Source organism: Scomber scombrus, chromosome 16 (assembly GCF_963691925.1).
Source record: "Scomber scombrus chromosome 16, fScoSco1.1, whole genome shotgun sequence".
NCBI lineage: Eukaryota > Metazoa > Chordata > Actinopteri > Scombriformes > Scombridae > Scomber > Scomber scombrus.
In genome coordinates this window covers 10,470,809-10,496,423 of record NC_084985.1, presented here as the reverse complement: position 1 = coordinate 10,496,423, position 25,615 = coordinate 10,470,809, and the positions used below count along the sequence as shown (strand labels likewise).

The window sequence follows — 25,615 nt, the reverse complement described above, 5'->3', positions numbered from 1 at the left end:
AAGTAATAAACTTTGAGATATGTGTATGTATTTTATGTTTAATGAAAATGAAACTGGGCTCCTCCTTGTCCTTGTCAGTCTAAAATCCCCAAGGTATAATTGATGTAGTCCTACAGATTGACAAAACAGTCTCAAGTCAAGTTCCTCTTTTGCACCCCAACTTGCTTAATTATTATTTTCATTACTTATAAACATTTTTATGATTAATTGCTATGTTTATTAAATGTCAGAAAAATAGCAGCCCATTCAGGATGCCATTCAATTTTCTTATAGATGTTATATAGATATTATATATTACTATTACATCAGCAAAGAAAGGCAGCAATACTCAAATTACAGAAGCTGGAAACATCCATTGTTCAGCATTTTTTCAGATTTTTCTTGAAACATTGACATCAATTGTGAATCACTTATCAAAGTGGTAGCTGATTCATTTTCTGTCAATCAACTAATCAATTAATGACTAAATTGTTTCAGCTTTCTTTCCCTTAGTTGGAACTTGATTTGAGACAGTTTTGTCAGCTGCTGTTTCCAAGGTCAATGACATTTCAAGCTCAAATGAGAAAGACATTTTTATGATTTTGACATTCAGATTTTAATGTTCGAATTTAACTGAGAGTCACAACTTTCCTTCCAGATCCCCCTTACTGCAGTGAATTAGGGCAGGCCGCACCTCTGCCCGTAATTCACTTGATTCATTACCCCAGTAGCTATGCCTCCTGTCGTAACATCCTGTTAGGCCCACCATGGTTGCCATCCATGCCTGCTGGGTACAATGACGGCCTCCGTGGACCCCTGACATTCCCCCACTTCCAGCAGGACGGTCTGCATTATTCACCAGAGCCTGGACCTCCCGCTATTAGTGTAAGTGCTTCCTGGATGTGTTCTGAATATGATGTCTAGACTGTAATAATGTAATGTAATAATTATCCCTCTCTTTCTCTTATTTTTTTGCTGTATCAGGATTACAGACAGGTCTTTTTCACTCTTCAGCCTACATTACCGGAGCCCCACCAGGAGGAGCTGTTGATGTCGAAGCAACCTCCTCAGCCTCCTCTGCCCAAACACGCCGAACAAAACATGGAAGATTTGTAGTAACTACTGTACACTCGGGGGGGGGGGGGAGCTGGGCCATGTTCAGACTGTTGGCATTAATGTTTCTGCACAATGTTGGCTTGACATTAAAAAGTTGATCCATTGCAGTTGAGTTTACATGCCATTTTTTCTGTTGGCAATGTGTTTGTTTACAAAAAACAAATAAAGGTATTTAAATACTTTTAATTTATCTTTTGTATATGTTTCTTTTATAGAGTCACTGACTGCAATCAATTAATGACACACTCTGTTTAACCTTCACATACTGTTCTGACCCATCACAGAATTTCCTCACAATTAGTCTAAATAACAAACTTCTGAACCTCATCGGTCACAAATAAATGAGATTAATTCTTAATTAAGCTTTCAGAGAGCAGAACAAGTCATTTTTTTTGTTCTAGTTTTTAGATCAAAAAAACACTATATAATGGTCTACTATCAACTAATTATGATAAATCAAAACTAGAGGTTGATTTAAAAAGTAAAATACATGATTTAGGATGAAAAGTATGTTCTCTACTGCAGCAGCTCATCTTGGTAACTATTGAATGGTGATATTTTAACTGGTTTATGGACAGGTGGGAATTTTCACCTTAAATTAAGCAGTAAGACCTTTAAAGGTATAAATTAAGGGTCAGTTTTAAGTGTTTTTCTAACCCTTTAAAATATAATAATAATTCAAAACCCATTAATGATGTCCTTAAAATCCAATTAAAGCACACGAATAGACCTTCTCAAGCAACAATAGAATATACATATCTGTACAGCTAGTGAGTGTGACAATCTATGTTTATTTATTTATTTGTTATTTTTTGTTTTGTTTTGTTGTTTTTTTGTTTGTTTATTTGCTCTGTCTTGTTTTGTTTTTGTCTTCTGTTTTTTTTTTCTTTTTCTTTTTCTTTTTCTTTGCTCGAGGGTACACAGCAGGACCAGCTTGCGTTTTATTGTGCAATTAATGTGATACCTGTTGACTGGTTTTGTACATTTCTACTGAAATCGATAAAAATATTGTTTAAAAAAAAATGAAGAGAAAAAAAAGCACAGGAATAGATAAAACTTGATACTGATGCATCAATTAATGGACATTTTAAGATTTTTTTTTTTTTTAAATGAAGGTAAATTCCCATATCCATTCATTTCTGTACACATTTCCCACTTACCTATTTGTCTGTTTCCATCATCCCTGTTTCAATCATGTTTTAACAATGAAGTGGGAGATTATACATGGGACACCTCTGCATTCAGACCCATAATTTAAACTTTAACTTGTGATTTCACTGCAGTTCAGTTTTTGAGGTTTCTACAGTAAGAGGTGCATTTTGTAATATAGACCACTAGGGGGAGCAAGCACACTGAGCCCCTTTTACCAAATCATTTCATTGAACTGCACAGCTCTTCTCTGTATTAAACCTAAATATAGACGTAGAGCAGGTGATAACCTACACTGAGCTGGTTCATGCTGATATTTATCACCAGAGTGTTGAAACTTTATGAAGAATTCCAGGAGGACACCGCACCCATCCGGCCTTCATGCCACTATGCTGGTGGGATTTTCATCAGACCGATAAATGCTGACAACAGCAACTTCAAGCTGCCTCCTGAGAGTAGCTGCAGACTGCCAAGAGGTGAGGCTTGTGTCTACTGGCACTTCTGAATTCCTGTGACTCAGTTGTTTCCCTCTATGTCTTGATCTTTGTCTCTCCTTTGTCTGAGTCTCTCTTCCTACATACATTGGTTTTTGAGCTACGTTCAGTGACCACATCTGTGCTTCTGAAGATGTCGTTGCCACATTCAGCAACTTTGTCAGGTCTGAAGTGCCACAACAAAAAGGTGAGCCAAGTGTGACCAAGTATCAGCATTTAAATACAAATAAAAATGCAAAATGATTACATAAAATATCTAAAAAAATATATAATACATATTTCAATCTGTTAAGCAGCTATACAGCTATAAATGATACAACCTAAAACCTTTTAAAATTCAAATAAAATGTGGCCAAGTGGTGAATTTGAGTGAAATTGTAATGTGCTGTAAATGCAGCAGGAGGGTAAAATCATATATTATTATATTTTCATTACTTTTAGAGAATTAAAAAATTACCAATACAATAGTAAAAAAAAACAAATCCACTGAATTTAAAGAATAAGACACTTTTACCAAGCAATTTACCACATGATGAACATGATGTATTACATGTATGCTTCAAAGCCAATCAGAGACAAGGATTCAGCCTTCATCTGTTCATTCTTTTAAAATGCAATATATCATCCTGCAAAAACTGTATCAGTATTTTTCGTTATGACGCATGATATCGTTTACATTGTTCTTCTCTGACTCTCTGACTGCAGTCATTTTGAAGTTTAGGATTCGGAATAAAATATTTTCTGTTTCATTTTCCACAATTTCACTTTCAGCAGTTTGGTAAATGCAAGCACAGAGAAAAAAAGAGCCAGCTCTGAACCCAAAAGGTGTAGCAGACAGGCCTACAATGCAGCAATCTTTGATAATAAAATATATTCCTTCAAATGGAAAATTAGCCAGAGGAAAAATCTTCACATATGTGCAGCAAATTTATGCCACTTCAGTTCAATTTGGGGTGAAAAATTTGGGAGAACAAAGATGAAAACTCCTATCAGTCGTCATAGAATAAATACAGCAAGTCAACACTTGTGCTTGTACAATATGAATGCAATGCTTCTTACACGTCCTTGCAAGTGGTGAAAGCATCAAAGCCACCATCACCTGCCTCCACCTTGACCTTTAAGTAAGACAATCCTCTGCCATGATGTCAGTAGTAAGTTATCATGCATGTGTAGACTCATCATGTGAGAGAAAAGACTACAAATGTTTTGCTGTCAATGTGTTTCTCTTAAGAACATTTTAGATGACTAATTATTACTAGCTTAAAGATTGTATTGAAAGATTGTATTAGGATAATCTCAAAACAAAATGACAATCATCTGTGCTCTTAGGACAAAGCAGTTCAGACTCTTCACTTTTGTTTTCTGTTTGCTGTTCTAGCTACTACATTCCTAGCTGCCCCCGACGAGCACTTCTGGGGAAATGTGTAACTTCAAAGAGGCTACATGTGGGTTGGTTATGTAAACTTGGCATCTCTAACAGTGAACACTGAAACAGTTTAAGGGTCTGCTTTGATTACAACCGCTGGCTACAGCCTCTGTAATACTCGCCAAGAACAACAAGCCTCGCTGCTTTATAGCTGGCAAGGCTGAGTTAGCCTGTAGTCCTCAGACTGCTCTGAAGAGCCACAGGTTACAAACTTCTTTGTATTGATAAAGTCTCAGTCATTTTAAACCAAACATCAGAGATGAAAGAAGTATTCAGATCCTTTACTTTCCATTTAGTGTTGCAAGCAAAATTAGCTTAGAGTATCAAAAGTGAAAGTGCCCATTTTGTAGAGATGTTGCGCCTGTCATTGTTATGTTCTTATTTTATTGGGTTATTGAAAATGATTGGAAGTTTCTGTTTACATTCAGTTTTACCCACCAACATACACTTTGTGTCCATGAGGCCCAACAAACACACTGAGTCTATTTCCTTCCTCATAAAACATTTGTAGAGCAGATTTTTTGATTTTGATTTTAAACAGTAGTGGAAGAAGTTCTAAGATCCGTGAAAGTTAAAAGTACCAATTCAACAATGTAAAAAAATATTATGAATTAAAAGTACTGCATGAAAAATCCTACTTATTACGTAGAAATATTGCAACTGTTTTTGTTATAGTCTTATATTATTGGATTATTAAAGGCTCACCAGATAAATATGAGGGGTTGTGAGATGATTGATGGGAGAGGAAAGAAGAAAAAACACATTTCTAATACACAAATCAGTTTTCAGTTTTTTGACTTTTTCTCTAATCTTTGATTTATGTATTAGATCATTTGAACATTTATTGAAATGAAACCATGTGAGAAGTTTAGAGGGGGGGAAAAATTACTGCTCTTTGTAAGACGTCAAAAGACAAAAAGGTCGGAAGTAACTGGTTTCATCTTTAACAGTGTGTTGTATTTTAAAAGCTTGTTATATTATCCATTGTGCCAAATCTTCATCTGAAGAGTAACTGAAGCTGTCACTTAAAGCAGTAGTAGAGTGGAGTAGAAAGTACAACATTTCCCTCTGAAATGTGATGCAGTGGAAGTATAAAGTAGCAACGAATGAAAATAAAGTACAAGTACCTCAAAACTGTACTTGAGGTACCACTGATTTTAATTATGAAACATGGATTGTTTACATACATGTTTGCTTGCTTGCAGTCTTCTTCTTCTGCTCTGCCTCTGCTGGTGCATTGCTATGTTTCTTCTTTCTGTATTATTGCCACCAGAATAAACAACAACAAAAAACAGGTCAAAACCAAAAAAAAAAAAGGGTTGACAGATTTGAACAGGAAATCATGTTATTATTTGATCATGTAAACTTATTTTATACATCTGCATTGTGACATATAAGTCAGTAAACAAACAAACTGGATTATAGAGACAGTTCATTTTTACCATTTATATATTGCTGTGTTGTTTAATCTTTAGAAGTGCATTACACACTATACACTGATCATATGTTGTGAACTTAAAATCTTTACCTGCAAAGTAACTAAAATTGTCAAATAAATGCAGTGGAGTAAAAAGTACAATACTTCCTTCTTACTTTTGACTTTTGCAACAGTTTGTTCTGAAATACTTCTTTGTCTGAAAAGGGCGTGCTCACAGTTTTTCAAGTCTGTCTCAAAACGAATGTCAGTTGCCCAAATACACATTGAAATTTTTCTTGCCGTAATCATTCCTCCTGTTCATACTTGCCATTAGAAGATACCTTCATAAAGAATTTACAATGTAATTGATGGGGTCCAAAATCCACAGTCCTCCTTCAGTGCAAAAACGTACTTAAAAATTATCTAAAGCTTATATGAAGCTTCCAAATGCGTTAAATCAAGTAGATATCTTAGACATTACAGTCCTTTCAGTGCTAAAGTCCCTCTTTTGTTACTATACTTCCACCACAGCTCATCTGGGAAACACAAAGAGGGAATTTGATGCTAAAAAGACCGTAGATGTGGCAGATTGATATGATTAACTCAGACTGCTACAGCCTTATATAAGCTTCAGATGAACTTTTAAATGCATGTTTGCACAAGATGACAATATGGACACACTGTGGATTTTGTTTTAATACCTCTAATAATGTTTTAAGGAGAAAACAGACATGTGGACCCAGAGTGTGCTGTGGATACTAACAATCACAGTGTTTTATGTAGATTTCTTCCCAAATGAGGAAGTCTGGGTGAGATGAATGGGACAGCTTGTAAAGTTATATTTCACCCACGATTTTACCCCCGAGTTATCATAGGGTGTTGTCCACACTGGTGAAAACTATAATCACTTCAGATTTAAGTCCTCAGGCGTTTTCCACAGAATATGACAAGATTACTTTCAGTTGGCCCATTTGTTAAGAAAGACACACCTCATGCTGAGGGCACTTCTCTGATCGCTTCTGGGGATAAAATGCATGATACAAAAACACTTTTCTAATGCTTTGATTTTGAGTCTACAGTATGCACCTGACAAAAATAATTGTTTCAAGTAAGATATTATTTATAGAAAAAGAACTTTTAAATGCATGTTTGCACAAAATGACAATGTGGACTCACTGTGGATTTTGTTTTAATACCTCTAATAATGTAATCTAAAAACAGATATGTGAACCCAGAGTTTGCTGTGGATACTAACAATCACAGTGTTTTATGTAGATTTCTTCCCAAATGATTTCTGTTCTGATGGGGGAGGGAAAAAACCTACAAAAAATCTTTTTGAGTAATTCACTGCCCCAAAGTATAATGAAGTAGCCAGCATTAGTAATTTAAAGCTCTAAAAGAAACCGTTTTCAAAAACTGTTCCTCTTGTTCCGTTTGAAACTACATTTTACAGCTAACTTGAGTAATATTTTGAATTCAGGATTCCCTAACGCTCCCTTTTATTTACTATTGCTGTTCCAAAATAGCCCTTTAGGCCCTTTAGGCCCTTCATGTCTTTTTATTTTATTTCAAGACAAGTGAATGAAGCAAATGGAATTTATAATTACACAGATTATATTGATGAGTAAGTCTTTGGCACTTTACAGGGTCAGAGAAACATATTTAAAACACATATTTAACAAGACAGCCACACAATGATGGTGTGTCACTGTGTTATTGGTCCGATGTGAACAGCTGATGTCTTAACCTTCGTGTCGTCCTCCCGGGTCAAATTGACCCCGTCTGTTTTGACTGTTCCTTCTTTCTTCCCTTCTTTCCTTCCGTCCGTCCTTCCTCCCTCCTTCCTTCTCTCTTTCTTTCCTTCCTTCCTCTATCTTTCCTCCCTTCCTTCTTTCCTTCCTCCATCCCCTTTCTTTCTTCCTTCTGTCCTTCTTTCCTTCACTCTTTCCTCCCTTCCTTCTTTCCTTCCTCCATCCCCCTTTCTTCCTTCCTTCTGTTATTCTTTCCTTCCCTCCTTCCTTCCTTCCTTTCCTTCCTTCCTTCCTTCCTTCCTTCCTCCCTCCCTCCTTCTCTCTTTCTTTCCTGCCCCCTACCTTCCTCCCTTCCTCTTTTCCTTTCTCCCTCCCTCCCTCATTCCTTCTTTCCTACCTCCCTCCTACCTTCCTTCCTTCCTTCTTTCCTCCGTCCTTCCTTCCTTTCCTTCCTTCTTTCCTTTCCTCCCTCCTTTCCTTCCCTCCTTCCTTCCTTCCTTCCTTCCATCCTTCCTTCTTCCTCCCTTCCTTCCTTGACTCGAGGACAACAGGGGGGTTAATTGATGCCTGGGTAATGACAACAGGGAAATTATGAGTTATCATGTTTGAGGAATGGCAATGACATATGGTTTAAGAAATAAAATCACAGACTGGAGCATGCAGAAGAGAGTCATCCTGCCTGAACTTTCATTAAAGCTCCAAACTTTCTATTAAACCATGAAAAATAGTTAAAGCCCCCTTAGAAGTTTAATTTGAATGCAATAAACAATTAAAATCAACCACACATACATACACAAGTTGATTTCCCTGCTGTGTCCCATTTGGGGAAATTAGCTTATTTGCTTCCCTGCAGAGAGTTGAATAAAAATATACCATGTGTCTGTTCAAGTATGAGCAGCTGGTTAGTTCAGGCTGGAAACGGCTTGCCTAGCTCTGTCCCAAGGTAGCAGAAACAACCTACTGGCACCTCTAAAGCTGTCTAATTAAGAAGTTATAATGTTTTTGTTTAATCTGTTCAAACCCCCAAAGGGTTTAAATGACAACTTGTGGTTTTACAAGAGTTATGATATCTGCAGTGACTCCAAAAATTGTTTTGTAAAGATTAAACAAACAAGATAGAATATGTTAATCAATGAGCTACAGAAGTGTTGTTACCGACAAATGGAGCTGTTTCACTCTGTTTCCGGTCTTTATGCTAGTTAACCTGACTGGCTGTGGGCTTTACAGACAGGTATAAGAGTGTTATCAATTTTCTCATTTAACTGTTCAAGAAAGTGAAATGGTGAACTATTCCTTTAGCATTCATTAAAGCAGGTTTGTCTCAATCAGGGTGGTGTCACCTTGTTGGAGGCAAGAGCCTGAAATAGTTGAAGAATACATTTACATATTTACAATTAGTTTCATACTCATTCTTCTACAGTTAATCTTTTATGACATGTGTAATCAAGTAGTGAGCACACACCTTACCCAGAGCATCAAGCCAGCAGACAAGCTGCCATTTCTTTTCTTCACAACTGATGTAAACACAAAAGCTGGGTGTGTCTGAGATAACACCAACTGATAAAACCTGTCCAGTGTGGTCGTGGAATGTAGAACATGTCACACAATGTTTGGGGACACGATGCTTGGATTACAAGGATTATAAGTGTTGAGTAATTTCAACAGACAACACTGATTCTACATAGGAATCATGTAGAGTCGATCTCTCAGCTGAAGCTCATAATTAACTATAGTAAAAAAAAGTTATGTTTAGTGTCAGTGTGGCTCTGGCAAAGCAGTTACTGAATGTTTTTATCTAGTTTCAGTAGAATTTTTATCATGATCCATATTATTGATGTGTGTACTTTGCAATCTTTCTGAGAATTAGCTTAGTGTTGCAACATTTTTGTGCAGCCATCTTCTTGACTGGTTCTCACTTTGTCAAGTTTCAGATTAGAATTGGGTCTTTTAGGTAAGTGAGTTACGATAAGGATTAGGCAATAGATACTGTTGGTATGCATGCAGTGGGTTAAACAGACTATGTTGTCTTTACAAACTTAAATTATCAGAACAGAAAAAAGGAAAAAAAACATAACTTCAGGAATGTATTCTTAGATGCCTCTAAAATTGTGGACAGATAATGAAGATATGAGGCAGTGAGGGGCTCTCAGAGCAGACTGACATGGGTGTGGTGCTGAAAGGAACGGACAATGGAAACGCTTCTTTTAAAAAAACATTCCTGGCCTGGTGCAAGAGTTCAGGCGGACTGGGAACGGACTGAGCAATATCCTGCAGGATCTTCAACAATGTAGAGAGCTACAGGAAGAGGTTTTTTTCCCCTTAAGTGGGCAATGAAAGAAATATGACAAGGGTTATGAGGAGCAAGCTGACATTAAATGATTGTGCTTTGAAATACTGACCTGGGTCTAGTTGACCCTGTGGCTTAATTTTCGCCATAGGGAGAATTTTACTTCTATAAATAAAATAACCAAATACATGTTAACAAAACATGTTGTGATTACTTTAAGTGTATTTTTCATATTTTGTTAAATAGTACAGAGCGACCTATATTATGCCTCCATTCAGCATTTAAGTCTTTGCGTGTCTGAAAGGTTTTTTCTGTTATTATGCAATAAGCAGCCATGCCTGTTTTCAGTAAGCAACAAAAGACCACCACCCCTTTTGGCTGAATGCCCAAAAGAAACTTTTATTGCTTTCAGTCAGATTGGTGAAGCTTCCAGTTTCAACATGCTTCAGTTTCAGAGTGTGAAGAGGGGGCCACCAGCTACCACAATATTTCTTTGTCATCTTCTTTTAAAAAAATGAGTTTTTCATGCTTGTATCCCACACATCAAAACTACAGTTAGAGCTCCAATATTTTCTAAACTGGCATGGATAAAATGACTATGTGTAATGTGGAGGGCGTCTCTTGTAATCATCACACAACCCTACAGTTTCCATGAGCTCTATGGAAGTTCTTGGCCTCTTTTAGCTCATGTGCATTACCCATCACCAAACGTCAGAAAGACAAATATAGTGAAGAGCTGGGAAAGAAAATTGCAAGTTACCGTTGCCAAAGAGCCAGATATTTTCTCAGAAGTAGGTAGGAAATGCAGTTTGTGCCTTTCATGTATTATTACATTTGAGTCACAGAGATAAATGCCAATTTATCTCAAAAATAAATACAAAGCTACCTTTGAAACACCCAGAATGTTCTTTAACAACACTTTCTGCTTTTCTAAAGAAGTTCCCAGTGTTATTTAAGAGACCTCAAACCATCTGGATGAAAACATATTCCATCTGCTTCGCACACAAAAAAAGATTTTTAACTCATTTCCCTAGTAGCGACTCATAATCCAAATAAAGATGGTAGTCAGAAACTACATATTTCTTTGCTAAGAGTTTTAATAACAGTTATAATTTTCCTTATTGATGTCACTTTCTATTCTTATTTCATATAAAAATAAGTTCTTGGGTAGAAAACCAGATTTGTAACCTTGGAAATTGGTTAAAAGACAATTTTTTATTCACAGCAGTAAGTGTGTGCATGTGTTTTTCAAAGGTCAGAGGTTGAATGTAATATTAATATTGAGAGGTACAAACTGCTGGTGGAGAAGAAACAAGAGATAATGAATACAATGAAAGTAAATATTGGACTTACATTCAACAGGTGGCTAGAACACAACATTTGCTAACGTTGCTACATATCTGCTGAATAAATAAATAAATAAATGGTTACTGACATGAAATGCGCACATAAATCAATTTCTGAGCATGTGTTTTTTGGCATAAGCTTGCGATTTAAAGGAGGATTTAGTTAGAAGTTGATAGCAGAGGTATATATGAGGTTGTGACTGACACTAGCACAAATAAAACCTGCCCAGACCAGTGTTACTCAGTGCAGGATGTTTGGTGAGTAAATAGTAAAAGTGAAATACATTTCCAAAGAAATGGTTGACAGGCTAAATGTCAACGCATCAGCCCTATTCAGGTTTGGTAAAAAAAAAAAAATAAATAAAAAGCTGCAATGGTAAAATGTAACAGTCATGGTGGAGAGACATATCATATGACAATACACCCAGGAGATGGATAAAGCCTCTGTGCCTCAGCACTTTAATCACAAACGCATAAAAGCAATTACGTGAGAATACAACATGTTCCTCAGTGTATAAAGGTGTAAAACAGAAACCTGTTTGGTTCATGTTTGTCTAAACTGCATGTGAAGATGAGCAAAGCACAGCGTTGAGGTATATGTGTACACAAGGATCAAGAGAAGGATTGAGAGTGAGAAGGATTAAAAACAAAAACAAAACTGAAGAAATAGCTGGAGCTCAGAAATTTATCTCCTTTATTTTTGGAGTCTGTTGGGTCAGTGGGAGTAAAGGACACACAAAATCATATTAATGAGTTTATGTCTTCATCCAAAGATAAAATCACTGAAAAAAGGCATGTTGAATAAGGCTGGAATGTAAAAAATTGTTGGGAAGATCATGTATGCATGGTCAAAAAAGTATATTGGCAGTGGAAACAAAAAAATCCTTTGTTCATATTTAAATGTAGTAAATTTGCCCAGTGGTGGACTAGATTTACTCAAAGTTTGTACATTTTGATAATTTCAGTTTCTGCTACTTCATACTTCTATCACATTTCATGGAAAAATGTACTTTCTACTCAACTGTATTTATCTGACTGCTATATAATCAGTAGTTACTCTCCTTAACACACACATATAATATAATACATTTGTAAAGTATGATGCATTGTTACAGATTAAATTGCCCAAAAGTGTAAAAGTACTGTAGTTGAAATGAGCTGCAGCTTGAACAGCTACAACATTAAAATGCTGCTTACATGTTGATACATCACTAATATGAATACAAGGTGTGTAATCATTTGTTAATGGGGCCTTGCTATTGTTTGCCTTACAACATTTTTAGGTTTATCTTGAGTCAAGTGTTAAGCTTGTTAGGATCCACATCTAACAGATCATAATCCTCTGGTTTTCCTGTCCAGAATGTACAACCATAACCAACGTCTTATTCATTGGTTGAATTGGCTTGATTACTCAGAGTTACAACAAAAGGGGTCTAAAAATGTTCTTGCTGATACTTTATCACATGCTATATATTTTGTGAGTTAGTCCTAGTAAGTAGTTCCAAACATTATGTTTGGTCTGGTATGGGTTCAAACATAATGGGTATTACGTGTCAGGCAAGGACCAAAGTGCTTGTTGTGTTTTTCCATCTTCCTGTTTTTCTGTCTTGCTCCCCCTCCTGTTTTCTCTTGAGGTGCTGACTACATGATTGGTTTCCACCTGTACAGTCTATGCACAGAAGTTCCCGCAGATGTGGAGTTGACAAATCAACATCCGGGGTTTGCCTTTGGAGTTCACGCTTTGTTTTTGCCCTGCTCTTCGCCTGCCTGAGCTGTGCTGCATTGTTTTAACAAAGTTGATAAGAATACTTGAAAAGCTGCCAGATCTGTCTGAGCAAACTTATTAAGAATACTAGGAAGAAGTACCAGATCCTTTACACTTTTTCACTCACCTAGTGATCTTTCTTTCTAGAAACACTTGGTTATTGGTTAGTGCCACCTGTGTATTCATTTTGAAATGTCTTTTCTTGACAAGAAACTAGTCTTATTTTATTAGTTTCTGTTTGAGAACTTTTGTGATGAAGTATTTGAAGTATTGTGTTGAGCAGAAAATAAACAACCTTTAATTTTGCCACTTCAGCTTTGACTCCTTCAGTTTCTTTGGTAGTCTTACTATTGTCTTTTCCTGTGTTTTCACGAAGGGGAAATAACAACGTCTATAATGAATGCAGGACCTTTACTTATAAAGGAGTATTTTACATTGTTGTATTATTACAGTAAAATTTAATATGTTCAGTAATGCCATCTTTTACTGATGTTTATTGTGAAAACTGGCATATTAATGGTGACTATGTATATAACATAGTTTAAAGGACCGGTTCTTAATTTTTCAAGTCTGTCCTAAAACATCAGCCAGAAGCATAAATGAACACTGAAATAGATTTTTCTTACTATAATTACTTAATGACCATTAGAAGATCCGTTCAGTATGCATTTACCATGTAAGTGAATTCCACAGTCCTCCTTCTGTGTGAAAATGTATTTAAAAGTTTATCACGTTAAGTCATCTTTCCAAGTCATTTTATTACCTAGTTCCCTATTTTTGTTCCTATACTTCCACTGTAGCTGAACAGGGTTATACAAAGAGGGGTGTTTGGTGTTTTATTGTTTACTAAAAAAAGACTGTGGAACATATCCACTTTTATGACTAACTCAGACAGCTGAAGCTTCCCATATTGGTTTCAAATCAGCTTAAATATATTTTTACTTAAGAAAGACTTGAAAAATTGTGAACCTGTTCTGTAAAATCTTATTTTGTCTTCAGCTGAGAAGTATATAACATGTCACACATTGTTTGTATTTTTAGTAATTGTTTTGACTGGCAGAGTGATTCACAAGAGTGAAATAATACAAAGGAAAAGGAGCGGTTGTCTAGTCAATGTTATATCAAACTAATGCAGTGACTGACATAATTTGATTGTAAGGATGTTGCTAAGTATGCTGACCCCAAGAAAAATGTACTGAACAACACAGTATCAGTTCAAATCAACAATTGGGGGGGTGGGAGGTGGGGGTCAGAAACTGTTTTAAAATCTTACTGAATAATAGAGGAAGGTGTATTCATGCTATAAATCTCAGTGACAGTTAGTCATTAAGACTTGGGGAGCTTTGCAGACATATTTTATTGCCATGTGTCTTTTTCTCAAGTATTACATTCACTGTGACTCACATTATAAGTCACAGCCAGCTATTGGTTGGCAAGGAGAGGTTACGTCTGCGGTACAATCATTCTAACACTGGTAATATACCGTAATATGAACACTGATGGTGTCTGAAGCAAGTGATAACAAGTGGCACTGACAATAAAATATGCTTCTTATCTTATGAATCATACAGACCAATTTTGGTTAACGCTTATTAATTGTTGACCTTTAAATTCTGGCCGACAAAACAAAACTGTATCCATTAATTACTGTTTTACAATTTTCATCCACAGCAAAGAACCAACATATCAGAGTAGAAAAAGCACTGTGATGTGTTATTGATGCCATTCCAAGTCATGCAATGATGTGTCTCTACACTGGTTATAGAAGCCATGCGCCAACACCCTCCTTTTACTATTACATCATAAGTTTAATGATTTCAGAAGAAACATTTGAGACAATCAAATGGTAGCCAAAAAAGCTACGGGATTTAACGGGTTTTGGCTTTGCATTTTCAGCCTTAGGGAGTAAATTAATTCCTCCTCACTTGATTTATTATAATCCTTATCATATCAAGTCATATCAAATTGTTGTTGACTCAACAATTTTTTTAAAGTCTCGTTGTTCTGTCTTATCTATTACACTTTGTAGGATGTGAAAATAAACAGTATAATCATTTTTGGGAGCCTGTATTTGCATTTGCACACAACTGAGACATCACACTAAGTTTTATCTTGAGCGATAAATAATGATCATGTAATTTACATTAAGGATGCAATTGTGACTTTACTTTCTACAACAAAATTAATTGCTTTTAATTCTTTATCATCATCATCATCATCATCATCATCATCATCATCATCATCAAGCTTTACTTCAGTCTGTAGCACATACAGAAAAACTAGAATACATGCCGAAAAGGCTGAAGCTAAAGGTTATTATGCTTGTGCCTTTCTACATTCACCAAGACACCAAGTACTTCATTGTACTCACCACTTCATACTCATTCATTGACAAAAATAAATCAATAAATAACTGGAAAAATCTTTTAATAAGAGATAATACTGTTTCACTGAACAATATAGGTCCAGAGATTAAGACTAGTCTTAAAAAAAAGAAGATTCTGTGGAAATATCCATTGTGAAACAATACGAGTCTTGGAGTAGACTTAATCCCTGCCCAGGAAATCGGCCCATAATGTCCATAAGCACAAAATACCATGTCAGACCATATTATTGTACTTATTCGATGCATTATTTATTACAGCATTACCTTGCTTTGCATATTTTTTATTTAAATTCTCATTCAAACCTGTTCTGGTAGTAGCTTATTGTGATCTTTATACAATATCTTAGCAATTTTAAAGTCAGAAAAATATCATCAAATTTACATATCTCTAATTTAAGAAACAGAGGGTCACATAAACTGAGAGTCAAGACCCAGAAAAAGTGAGTCAAAGATTCAGAAACAGGTAACTGGATTTTTTCAACATGACCACTGAGCTTTTACTCAGTTTCATTCTCACACTCGATTGAATGGAATTTCAGTACCACCTGTTGCTGCTTTCACCTGAGGAAAAATAGTTCCTAACTGTTTCCATGTCGGCAAATTAGTCAGACTCATGCATTGTCATAGAGTGAATAATGTCTTTGCATTTTGCCACAGATGTTCTCCTTACAGGTTGTCTGTTTCTTGACGTGTGTTTTTTTAATTGCTTGATGTGTAAGACACAGTGCCTCAGCCTGATGTGAGAAAACTCTGTTATTCCCGTCTGGAAGCCTGCCAAACCACATCTGAGGGAAACTCTCATACAAAGACACAATTCTGTGGAAACTCAGGGCTTCTGGTTGTGCTTGTCACAACCTGTCTGGCTAGATAAAGATAAGGGTCTAATTATTTCACTGTAATTACAAACAATGTAAAAAAGAAAAATCATTAACTGTACATCAATTCAAGACAAAGAGGGTTTAAGACCCCTGTGTTTGACCAGAATAATCATAATCTAGCTTTAAACATTACTGTGTCTTTAATAGATCTGTTCAACTAAAGTACAATTAGAAAAGTTACATTTTTCTTGCAGTTATTGTTTAAGAGCACAATAGACACGCTCTGAGGAAGTCTACAGGAATTCCTGGCATCCTGAGCTCAGTGCAAAGAGATCCGCGGTCGTTACTCCCTCACAGTCTGAACAGAGGAGGCATGCCCTCAGGGGGGAGGGACTTAGTGGCTAGACTTGCTTTATATTGACCACTGAGCACAGAGGACTTGTCTGAGATGTTGGGAGCACTTTAAAATCCCAATATCTCTCACTCCAGCTGAGCCAGACTGCTAACCAGCGCAGAGTCAGGACTTCCAATATACCCTCAGGTCAGAACAAACTTTTTTCCTCCCTCTTTAAGATTGGTAATGGAAACTGTAGTAATTTATTTTTTGCTAAGTTATTATGTGAAAGCTCAATGTTCTCAAAAAAAGGCCAATTCTTTTAGTGAGTGTGCAGTAAAACTGCAACTTAACTTAACTTTTTAAGGGGACAAGCTTGACAGAGATAGTCAAATTGAAGCCAAACGTAGTGAAGAAATGACTGTATATCCTACAGTCAGCCAACACCCTTCAGATAAAAAAGGAAAAGCAAACATTCTTTGCTGATTACCTTTCACCACAGTACACTTTTTTTATCATAGCCTTGTATGTCTGTGTGAAGGCTTTCAACATGTTTGAACACTGCCTGCATCTCCCTCTATTGACATGCATAATGCTAATCCAACACTTTCCACAGTCACAGAAACTCTTACGTAATACTAGAAACTGTACTCCATTGCCTCATTCATTCCTGTTTTTTTATTGCTGAGATGGTGTCAAGAATGCAGCTCAGTGATAAAGATGATATGTATGTAACCCAAAGGTGAGAGGAAATAGGCAATATTAAGAACAACTTTTTTTAAGGCTCAGAGGGAGCAGGCTTGGGTGCTTGTCAGGCATGACATCTTCTTGGCTTAGTTAAAACTAAAAGTGTCATAATTCATTTAGATGTATTATATTAGCTGTCATGACATTAATGGTGATGTCCCTTGATTTAGAGCTGCTACAAGAAGCTGATTAATTGATTCATTTATCAGCAGGAAATGAATTGGCAACTATTTTGATAATCGGTTGTCATTTTCAAGCATAAATTGTCAAAGAGAACCTGGTGCTAGCTTTTGGAAAATGTAGCTTTTGGAGAATTTTCTGTTAAAATGTAAATGTTTTTCCATGTCTTATATTATAGTAAATTGCATATGTTCACTACAATAAGAAATCTATAGCCTTGGGCTGTAAATTAAATTGTAATGAACCTATTTCATGTTTTATAGACCTAACAATTGATAATGGAAATATTTATAATTATAATGCTCTAATCATAAATCCATTAATGATTTACCGCAAACAGAAAATTAGGCGTATCCGCATATTTGAACTTGTACTTCTGACAATACCAGGGCAAAGAAAAAAAGGAAGAAAAAAAAAAGACTTAAAATCTACATTATTGACATCACAGGGCAGAAAAGTGAGTTTAACAAAGTACTTCACAAAGAGCAACAGTGAACAGTTAAACAATGAAGCCCTTGTTAACACCACATGGTAACTCTTCAGCTTTATGGAGGTGTCATACTTGACTTTATGCTATAAGCAAACTCATGTGGTGTAATAAATGCAAAGTAAATGTTCAGCATCTTTTTATTACATTCAAACATTAACAAACTGTGATGTCAAACAGTAGATCACCATTTGCAGGGCTGAGATAAGGTGGCACCGCAGGACTGCTGCTGTTGTACAACTTGACAGGCTTCAGTGTGCTTTATACGTGCAGACATTTGTGTTGTTTGGCCTTTAGGTTTTCATAATGTCATTGTCATAACTGGAACCTTGCAGGTACTGCGCTGAATGACAGTAGAGCACTATTTTTAACACCATGGTGCTCACGGTCTATTATAAAGAAATGCTTGAATGACAGCTGGTGATTTCCATCTCATGCAGTAAAGCTAATTAAGATGTCTGTGTAATGGGTTTTTTCTGTTTCTCACAGTAATTGACATGTGGAAATAATGTGAATGAAGAATGTACAGAGTAAAGCCTTGTCTACAGACCTGATTTACAAACTCTGCTGAGCATTTAAAGAGTGAGCAAAGTTGTGAACTTCATGGCTGAATTCCACTCCACACCCTTTATTGTGAGAGTGATTATTCACGCCTAAGGGTAGCTATGACATCACCTATCACATAAAAAACAGCTACTAACCTATCAGCAGAAGGGGTGGAAAACAGTATTCTGCCCAAAGATTCTTTGTCTGTGGTCATTGAACAGTAGTAACTGTGTTTAAATTTGAATGTTTTGGGGACTTTTGTAAGTTTTTATGCAATGCAGTATCTTTTCTTTTACTTTTGATTTCAATATTATTATGGGACACGGAAGAGAAAAACTTCCCTTATGCAGTAATTAGTTTACAAAAAAAGTATATAAAGTGCTGAGCTTGTGCTCCAGTTATTGCACACTGTGTGTGTGTGTGTGTGTGTGTGTGTGTGTGTGTGTGTGTATGTGTATGTGTGTGTGTGTGTGTGTGTGTGTGTGTGTGTGTGTGTGTGTGTGTGTGTGTGTGTGTGTGTGTGTGTGTGTGTGTGTGTGTTTGTAGTGCATTAAAAAGTATGTAAAGTACTTGGCATGTGCTCCAGTTATTGCACTCTTGGGTGTAGGGGAATAGGTGTGGAAGTAGTGTTCAATAGTACCGCAGTCTTGGGAAATCTTGGGAACTGTTCTTCTTCCTGGATGTCCGAGCTGCAATGCTCCTGTATCTTTTTTGAGATGGCAAGGGGTTGAACAGGTGGTGGCTTGGGTGAGATGGGTCTTTGATGATGTTGTGGGCTTGCTGCAGACATCACGAGGTGTAGATTGAGTCCAAGTCCGGTAGCTGGGTCCCAATGATGTCCTGTGCTGTTTTAATTATCCGCTGGAGAGCTTTTCAATTGGTCTGGTTGTAGTTGGCATACCACACTGTTATGTAGTATGTTCTTAGTGTCCTCAGGTAGTAGATGCACTGCTGAGCTTCCCCTACTAAGTGGGCCACAAAACGTTTAATTGTTTTTTGTATGCTAGGGTTAGATTTGAACTTGAACTTGAACTGTTGATGTATTTACTGACTTTGCTATTGCAGCAACATGTAGTGGAAACATGCATCAAAGAAAAAAAAAGAATATAAATAAGTATAAAACTAGAGGTATGTTGCAGATTTTCTGTACAACAAATATTTTTTCATGTTTTAAAATCTTGACATCATTTCTGGTAAATAAAAAACTTTAAATTGACTTTCCCCCATTTAAGTTCATCAACTTCTAATAGTCTGGCAGTATCATATATACAGGGTTTCAGCTTGTTTCCACTTGTATTTATATTTTATAAGATATTTCTGACTTCATGTTTTTTTATAGCTATACTACTCCGTCAAATGGAAATATTGTGAATGTCTTTTATACACATTTCCACAAAATTCATTCTGTGTTACGTGTTTGGCATCTTTGGAAACTTTCTGTGGACTTGAACAATATTTGGTTGGTTCATTTATTCTTTAATAGACAGAGAGCTGCAAGCTGCAAACACCTGTTTCTGTCCCTACTCCTGTTGATTTTCTGTTATTTTTATGATTTCTCAGATTAATTAATGTATTCTTTGGCCATTGCATGGTTAAATCTATTTATTTTATTTTATTACAAAAAAATGCTCCCTTGCAATTTTAATCTTGACTGAGCAATTGTAACCTTAGCTGAGCTCAAGGTTCACCACTGGAAAGTGTGACAGGATAACAGGAAACAGGATAACAGGAAAGTAGTTTGGAAAAGTTTTGTATCAAATGAGGTTACTTGCATTGATGGCAAAATAACATTTGTATTGCATTGAATGTACAATTTGTCACTTCGGAGCTGTACTAATAATTTGTATCATTGTCACCCTTGTCATAATCTTGTCACTATTGTCTTTGTTGATAACTAATCTGATAAAGTAAAGACACACCTGTAATAAATACTCAGGGTAAATGATAAAAAAGAAGAAGTAAAACATAAAAAGAAACACATCATAAAATAATAACAATTTCAAATCATAAATGTGAGAGCTAGAGATTTGATTAAGGATGGCACTTAACACACTTGCCTTATCTCCACAGGGGCAGGGTTTTAAAACTCTTGGGGCTCTGACCATAAAAGCCCAGAAACCTTTGGTCCTTGTCCTGGATTTTGGAACGGCAGGGAGCATCGCATCCAACAATTTAGAGGCTTCCCACAGACACATAAGGTAAATAAAAAGTTTGATATGTTGTTGGAAGACAGATGATATATTGTTTCGTATTGGGTGTCATTTAAGTTCAACTCTCTGACTTTAGAGGGAAGAAGAAACCATCAAAATCAGAAGGGTGATGGCTGACAGTGCAGGATAAACTTATGCAAAAGTGCGTGAGTTACTATGCAAAAACACTTTTGCTGCAATTTCAAATCAGCAGAAGCTAAGCAACTGTGAACATCATGTTTACATGTTCAACATGCTGTTAAAGTGGTATTGTGCCACTGTCTTCTCTTCATTTAGAGTTTCATATCATGAATATTTGCACATATTCAAAATAGTCTAAATGAAAAAAAAATACTTTTTTATATTTACATATACACTCAGTTACTGCTTTATTAGGTACTGCTTGTTAATAAAGGAGGCATTTTCCAATATAGTCCACCAACACTGATTCAAATGAGAGACACCTCTAAAGTGTCTCAATATCATTATAGCCTAAAATTTTATGTCATCATGAAGTGGGGATTTATTGCACAGCTGTTGTACTGAGCTGCATTATTGTTTAGCTAGTGCTACTTAATAGTATCTAATATGTGCAGCTAGTAAAAGGGTAGACTGGGAAATACTATCATAAGTATAGATTTAAATACTGTCCATTGTTTCTTGTGGTAAGAATGTCCACAGATATTTTTAATGTTACTTAGAGACAATGCATGCAATATCCAAACCAGTAAAGCAACTGTCTCTGTGTTATCACAGCTCTTCAGGCCAAGATGGACTCCATCAGTCAAGATACTGAAATGAAGCAAAACGGCTACACAGAAGTCCACAAACCTGTGGGTGGCATATTTCTGGAGAAGACAAAGGAGAAGATAACCATATATCAAGCCATGAAAAAACGTCTGCTAAAGCCAGGAACAGCATTAGCCCTGCTTGAAGCACAAGCTGCCACAGTGGGTATTGTAGACCCAATAAACAATCGAATACTTTCTGTTGCAGATGCTGTTAAAGAGGAAATAGTTGGGCCTGAGATGAAAGAGAAACTCCTTACAGCAGAGAAAGCCATCAGTGGCTATGTAGACCCCTACACCAACCAAATGATATCTGTATTCCAAGCAATGCTTAAAGATTTGGTGCCCAGAGATTATGGATTGAGGCTGCTTGAAGCACAGATAGCCACAAAAGGCCTGTTTGATCCTGTGGAGAAGACACATATTTCAGTTGAAACTGCGATTAAGAAGGGCTACTATGAAAAAGGTTTGCTCAGTGACCATATGTCAGAACTCAAAGTGTTCTACAATCCAAGCTCTCAAGAAAATCTCAACTACCAAAACCTCCTGGAGAAATGCATTACAGAACCTGACACAGGCCTGGTGCTCCTTCCTGTCTGCATCACCTTCAAAGGTCTGCGAAGAGGCATCTCCTCCACTGAACTTTTTGAATCAAAGATCATTGACAAAGAAACATTTGATGACCTACAGAAAGGGAAGACCACAACACAGGATGTGATGTTGATGGAGACAGTGAAAGAATACCTGGAGGGCAAAGGCAGTATTGCAGGCATTGCAGTACTCTCATCCAATCAGAGAATGAGCATTTATGAAGCCATGAAGAAAGGCATATTGATGCCTGGAACAGCACTAGTTCTACTAGAGGCACAAGCAGCAACAGGATTCATGATTGATCCTGTAGAAAATAAAAAGTTCACTGTGGATGAGGCCATCAAAAACAAACTTTTTGGCCCAGAATATCATGCAAAGCTGCGTTCCACTGAGCGAGCAGTAACTGGATACAAAGACCCATACACAGGTGACACTATATCCCTGTTTCAAGCACTGTCAAAAGATTTGATTGTAAAAGAACATGGGATCCGCCTACTTGAGGCGCAAATCGCCACAGGTGGAATAATAGACCCAGTCAACAGTCACAGACTTCCTACAGAAGTGGCCTTCAAAAGAGGTTATTTCGATGAAGAAATGAACGCCATACTAGAGGATTCCGGGGATGACACCAAAGGGTTTTTTGACCCAAACACAGAAGAGAATCTCACTTATCTTCAGCTAATGGAAAGGTGCGTCATTGATCCTGTCACCGGACTGTGCCTCCTTGCTCTCCTTGATAAGTCAGACAAGTTGAATTTCAACTTCATCGATTACCAAACTAAATTCGCCTTCAAAGAGGAGAGAGTGAAAGTAACATGTGGGAAGTACATGGGAATGACAGTTTCTCTATGGGAACTACTGATGTCAGAATACTTTGATGAACACCAGAGGCGAGATATCATTCAGAAATACAGAGAAGGAAAGCTTAATATCAAGATGATCATTACAATTGTCTTGGAAGTCATAGAGACATCTGTGAAAACAACTAAAGTCGTCTTTGAGGGCATCAGAGAAACTGTCACAGCCAAACAGCTTGTGGAGGCAGACATCATTAGTGAGGAGGTCCTAGAGGATCTGGAACAGGGAAAAAAGTCTGTGAAGGAAGTTATAGAAGATGAAAACATAAAAGTGTACCTACAGGGGACAGACAGTATTGCAGGTATTCTTCTTCCGGATTCCCAAATCATGACCATCTACCAGGCCAGACAAAAAGGGAAACTGATGCCAGGAACTGCTCTGATTCTACTGGAGGCACAGGCAGCCACAGGGTTCATTATTGACCCAATTGGGAACAGAAAGTTTTCAGTGGATGACGCTGTCAAAGCAAAGATTGTGGGCCCTGACATCTGTCAAAAGCTGCGTTCGGCAGAGAAAGCAGTCACTGGGTACAAAGATCCATATGATGGCAAAATAATCTCTTTGTTCCAAGCCATGCAAAAAGACCTGATCCTAAAAGACCATGGAATTCGACTCCTGGAGGCACAAATTGCCACTGGTGGGATCATTGACCCTGTGAACAGCCATCGCATTCCTGTCCATGTGGCCTACAAGAGGGGATACTTTAATGAGGAAATGAATCAGATCCTGAGTGATCCAAGTGATGACACCAAAGGATTCTTTGACCCAAACACTCAGGAAAACCTGACATACTTGCAGCTCATGGCCAGATGTGTCACAGATCCCAGTACAGGTCTGTGCCTCTTGCCACTCAAAAGCAAAAATAACAAAATTAACATTAATGATAACACTAAGGAATCATTCAGAACAACAACAATAGCTGTTAAGTATGGCAGATTCAGAGACAAGCACACAACATTGTGGGATCTTATCAATTCAGAGTATATCTCTGAGGACAAAAGACAGGAGTTTTTCAAACTCTTCAAGTCAAGGAAAATCACAATTGAGGAAATCATTGTGACAATTATGGAGATCATTGAGAGTAAGGAAATAAAGCAACAAGAAGGGCTGAAGTTTGAAAGTATCAGAGGAGAGGTCTCTGTTGTGGATCTTTTGGAGCTTGACATTGTGGATGAAAAAACATACAACAGTTTGCTTGAGGGAAATATGACAAGCGCCGATGTAATAAAAATGAACAGTGTGAGAGACTACCTACAAGGAAAAAGTTGCCTAGCTGGGGTGATAACACAACCCTCAAAGCAGAAGCTAAGCATCTCTGAAGCCCAGAGAATTGGTATTCTCACACCTGGCACAGCCCTTTGCCTCCTTGAAGCACAAGCAGCCACTGGGTTCATTGTTGAGCCTCTGAAAAACAAAAAACTAACAGTGGAACAAGCTCTCAGAGAAAAGGTAATCGGTCCACAGGTGTATGAAAAGCTTTTGTCTGCAGAGAGGGCTGTCACAGGTTACACAGATCCTTATACTGGCCAAAAGATCTCACTTTTCCAAGCCTTGAAAAAGGATCTAATTGTCAAACAGCATGGCATCCGTTTACTTGAGGCACAGATTGCAACAGGTGGTATCATTGATCCCTTAAAGTGTCTTCACTTACCTCTTGAGGTTGCATACAGGAAAGGATATTTTGACGCTGAACTTAATCAAATCCTATCAGACCCAACTGATGACACGAAGGGCTTTTTTGACCCAAAAACACAAGACAATCTGACATACATGGAGATGTTGGGCAGATGTGTAAAAGATGAGGAAACAGGACTGTTACTTCTACCACTGAATGACATACCAAAAGCTGTGGGAACAAAGGCAAACATGTATACTGATACAGAGATAAAGCAAGAGTTTGAAAAGACAGATGTGAGCCTATTAGTAGGACGCTACTCAGGAAAATCAGTTTCCCTATGGGACTTGATTCACTCAGGGTACTTCACTGAGGATCAGCGGCTAGAATTAATTGAAAAATACAGAACAAGGAAGATTAACATACAGACAATAATCACATTAATGATTTCTACTATTGAAAATCTGGAGATGAGTGAAACTCCCAAAATGATAATGGGCTTGAGAAAGCCTGTCTCTGCACAACAACTACTGGATTCTGATATTGTTGATGCAGCTACATTCAAACTGGTGAAAGAAGGAAAACTCGCTTTCGAAGAAGTAACCCAACGTGAATCCGTGAGGAGATACCTGAATGGAACTGGAGGAATTGCTGGAATCAAGGTTCATCTATCCCAGAAAGTCATGAGCATATATGAAGCAAAAAAGAAAGATCTGTTGACACCTGGCATTGCACTTCTTCTGCTTGAAGCACAGGCTGCAACAGGATGGGTAATCGATCCTCTCAAAAACAAGTTCTATACTGTTGATGAAGCAGCAAAAGAAAAAGTAATTGGCCCAGATGTACATGAGCAGCTTCTTTCAGCCGAACGAGCTGTCACTGGCTATAAAGATCCATACACAGATGCAACAGTATCACTGTTTGAAGCTATGAAAAAACAGCTGATTCAAAGAAGTGATGGCTTTCGTCTTCTTGAAGCACAGATAGCAACTGGAGGAATCATTGACCCGAATCAAAGTCACAGGCTACCTCTTCATGTCGCTATTAAAAAAGGATATCTGGATGAGGAAATAAGTAACATACTGTTGAACCCCACTGATGATGCTAAGGGATTCTTTGACCCAAATACCAAAGAAAACCTCTCCTACCTTCAATTGATAAAACGATGTGAGAAAGATCCTGAAACTGGGCTTCTTCTCCTACCCCTGTATGAAGAGAAATCCTGCATATTTCACACAGATGAGCAAATAGAGCTTGCATTCAAGAACAAAACTATTGCTATGAATGCAGGGAAATTTAAAAACAAACAGGTGACATTGTGGGAAGTGTTGCTCTCTGAATATATT

The 25,615-nt window shown here is 37.1% G+C and overlaps 1 protein-coding gene across 1 annotated transcript in view; it reads left to right on the top strand.

Moving 5' to 3' along the window:
- The window catches only part of eppk1 (epiplakin 1), a 37,407-nt gene that overhangs the window by 1,328 nt on the left and 10,464 nt on the right, over positions 1-25,615 (top strand). The window contains exons 2-6 of the mRNA XM_062435406.1: positions 740-864; positions 964-1,091; positions 2,572-2,720; positions 2,872-2,925; positions 21,174-25,493. Of these exons, the coding sequence (XP_062291390.1) occupies positions 740-864; positions 964-1,091; positions 2,572-2,720; positions 2,872-2,925; positions 21,174-25,493 (4,776 nt within the window). The remainder of the gene's footprint in view (positions 1-739; positions 865-963; positions 1,092-2,571; positions 2,721-2,871; positions 2,926-21,173; positions 25,494-25,615) is intronic.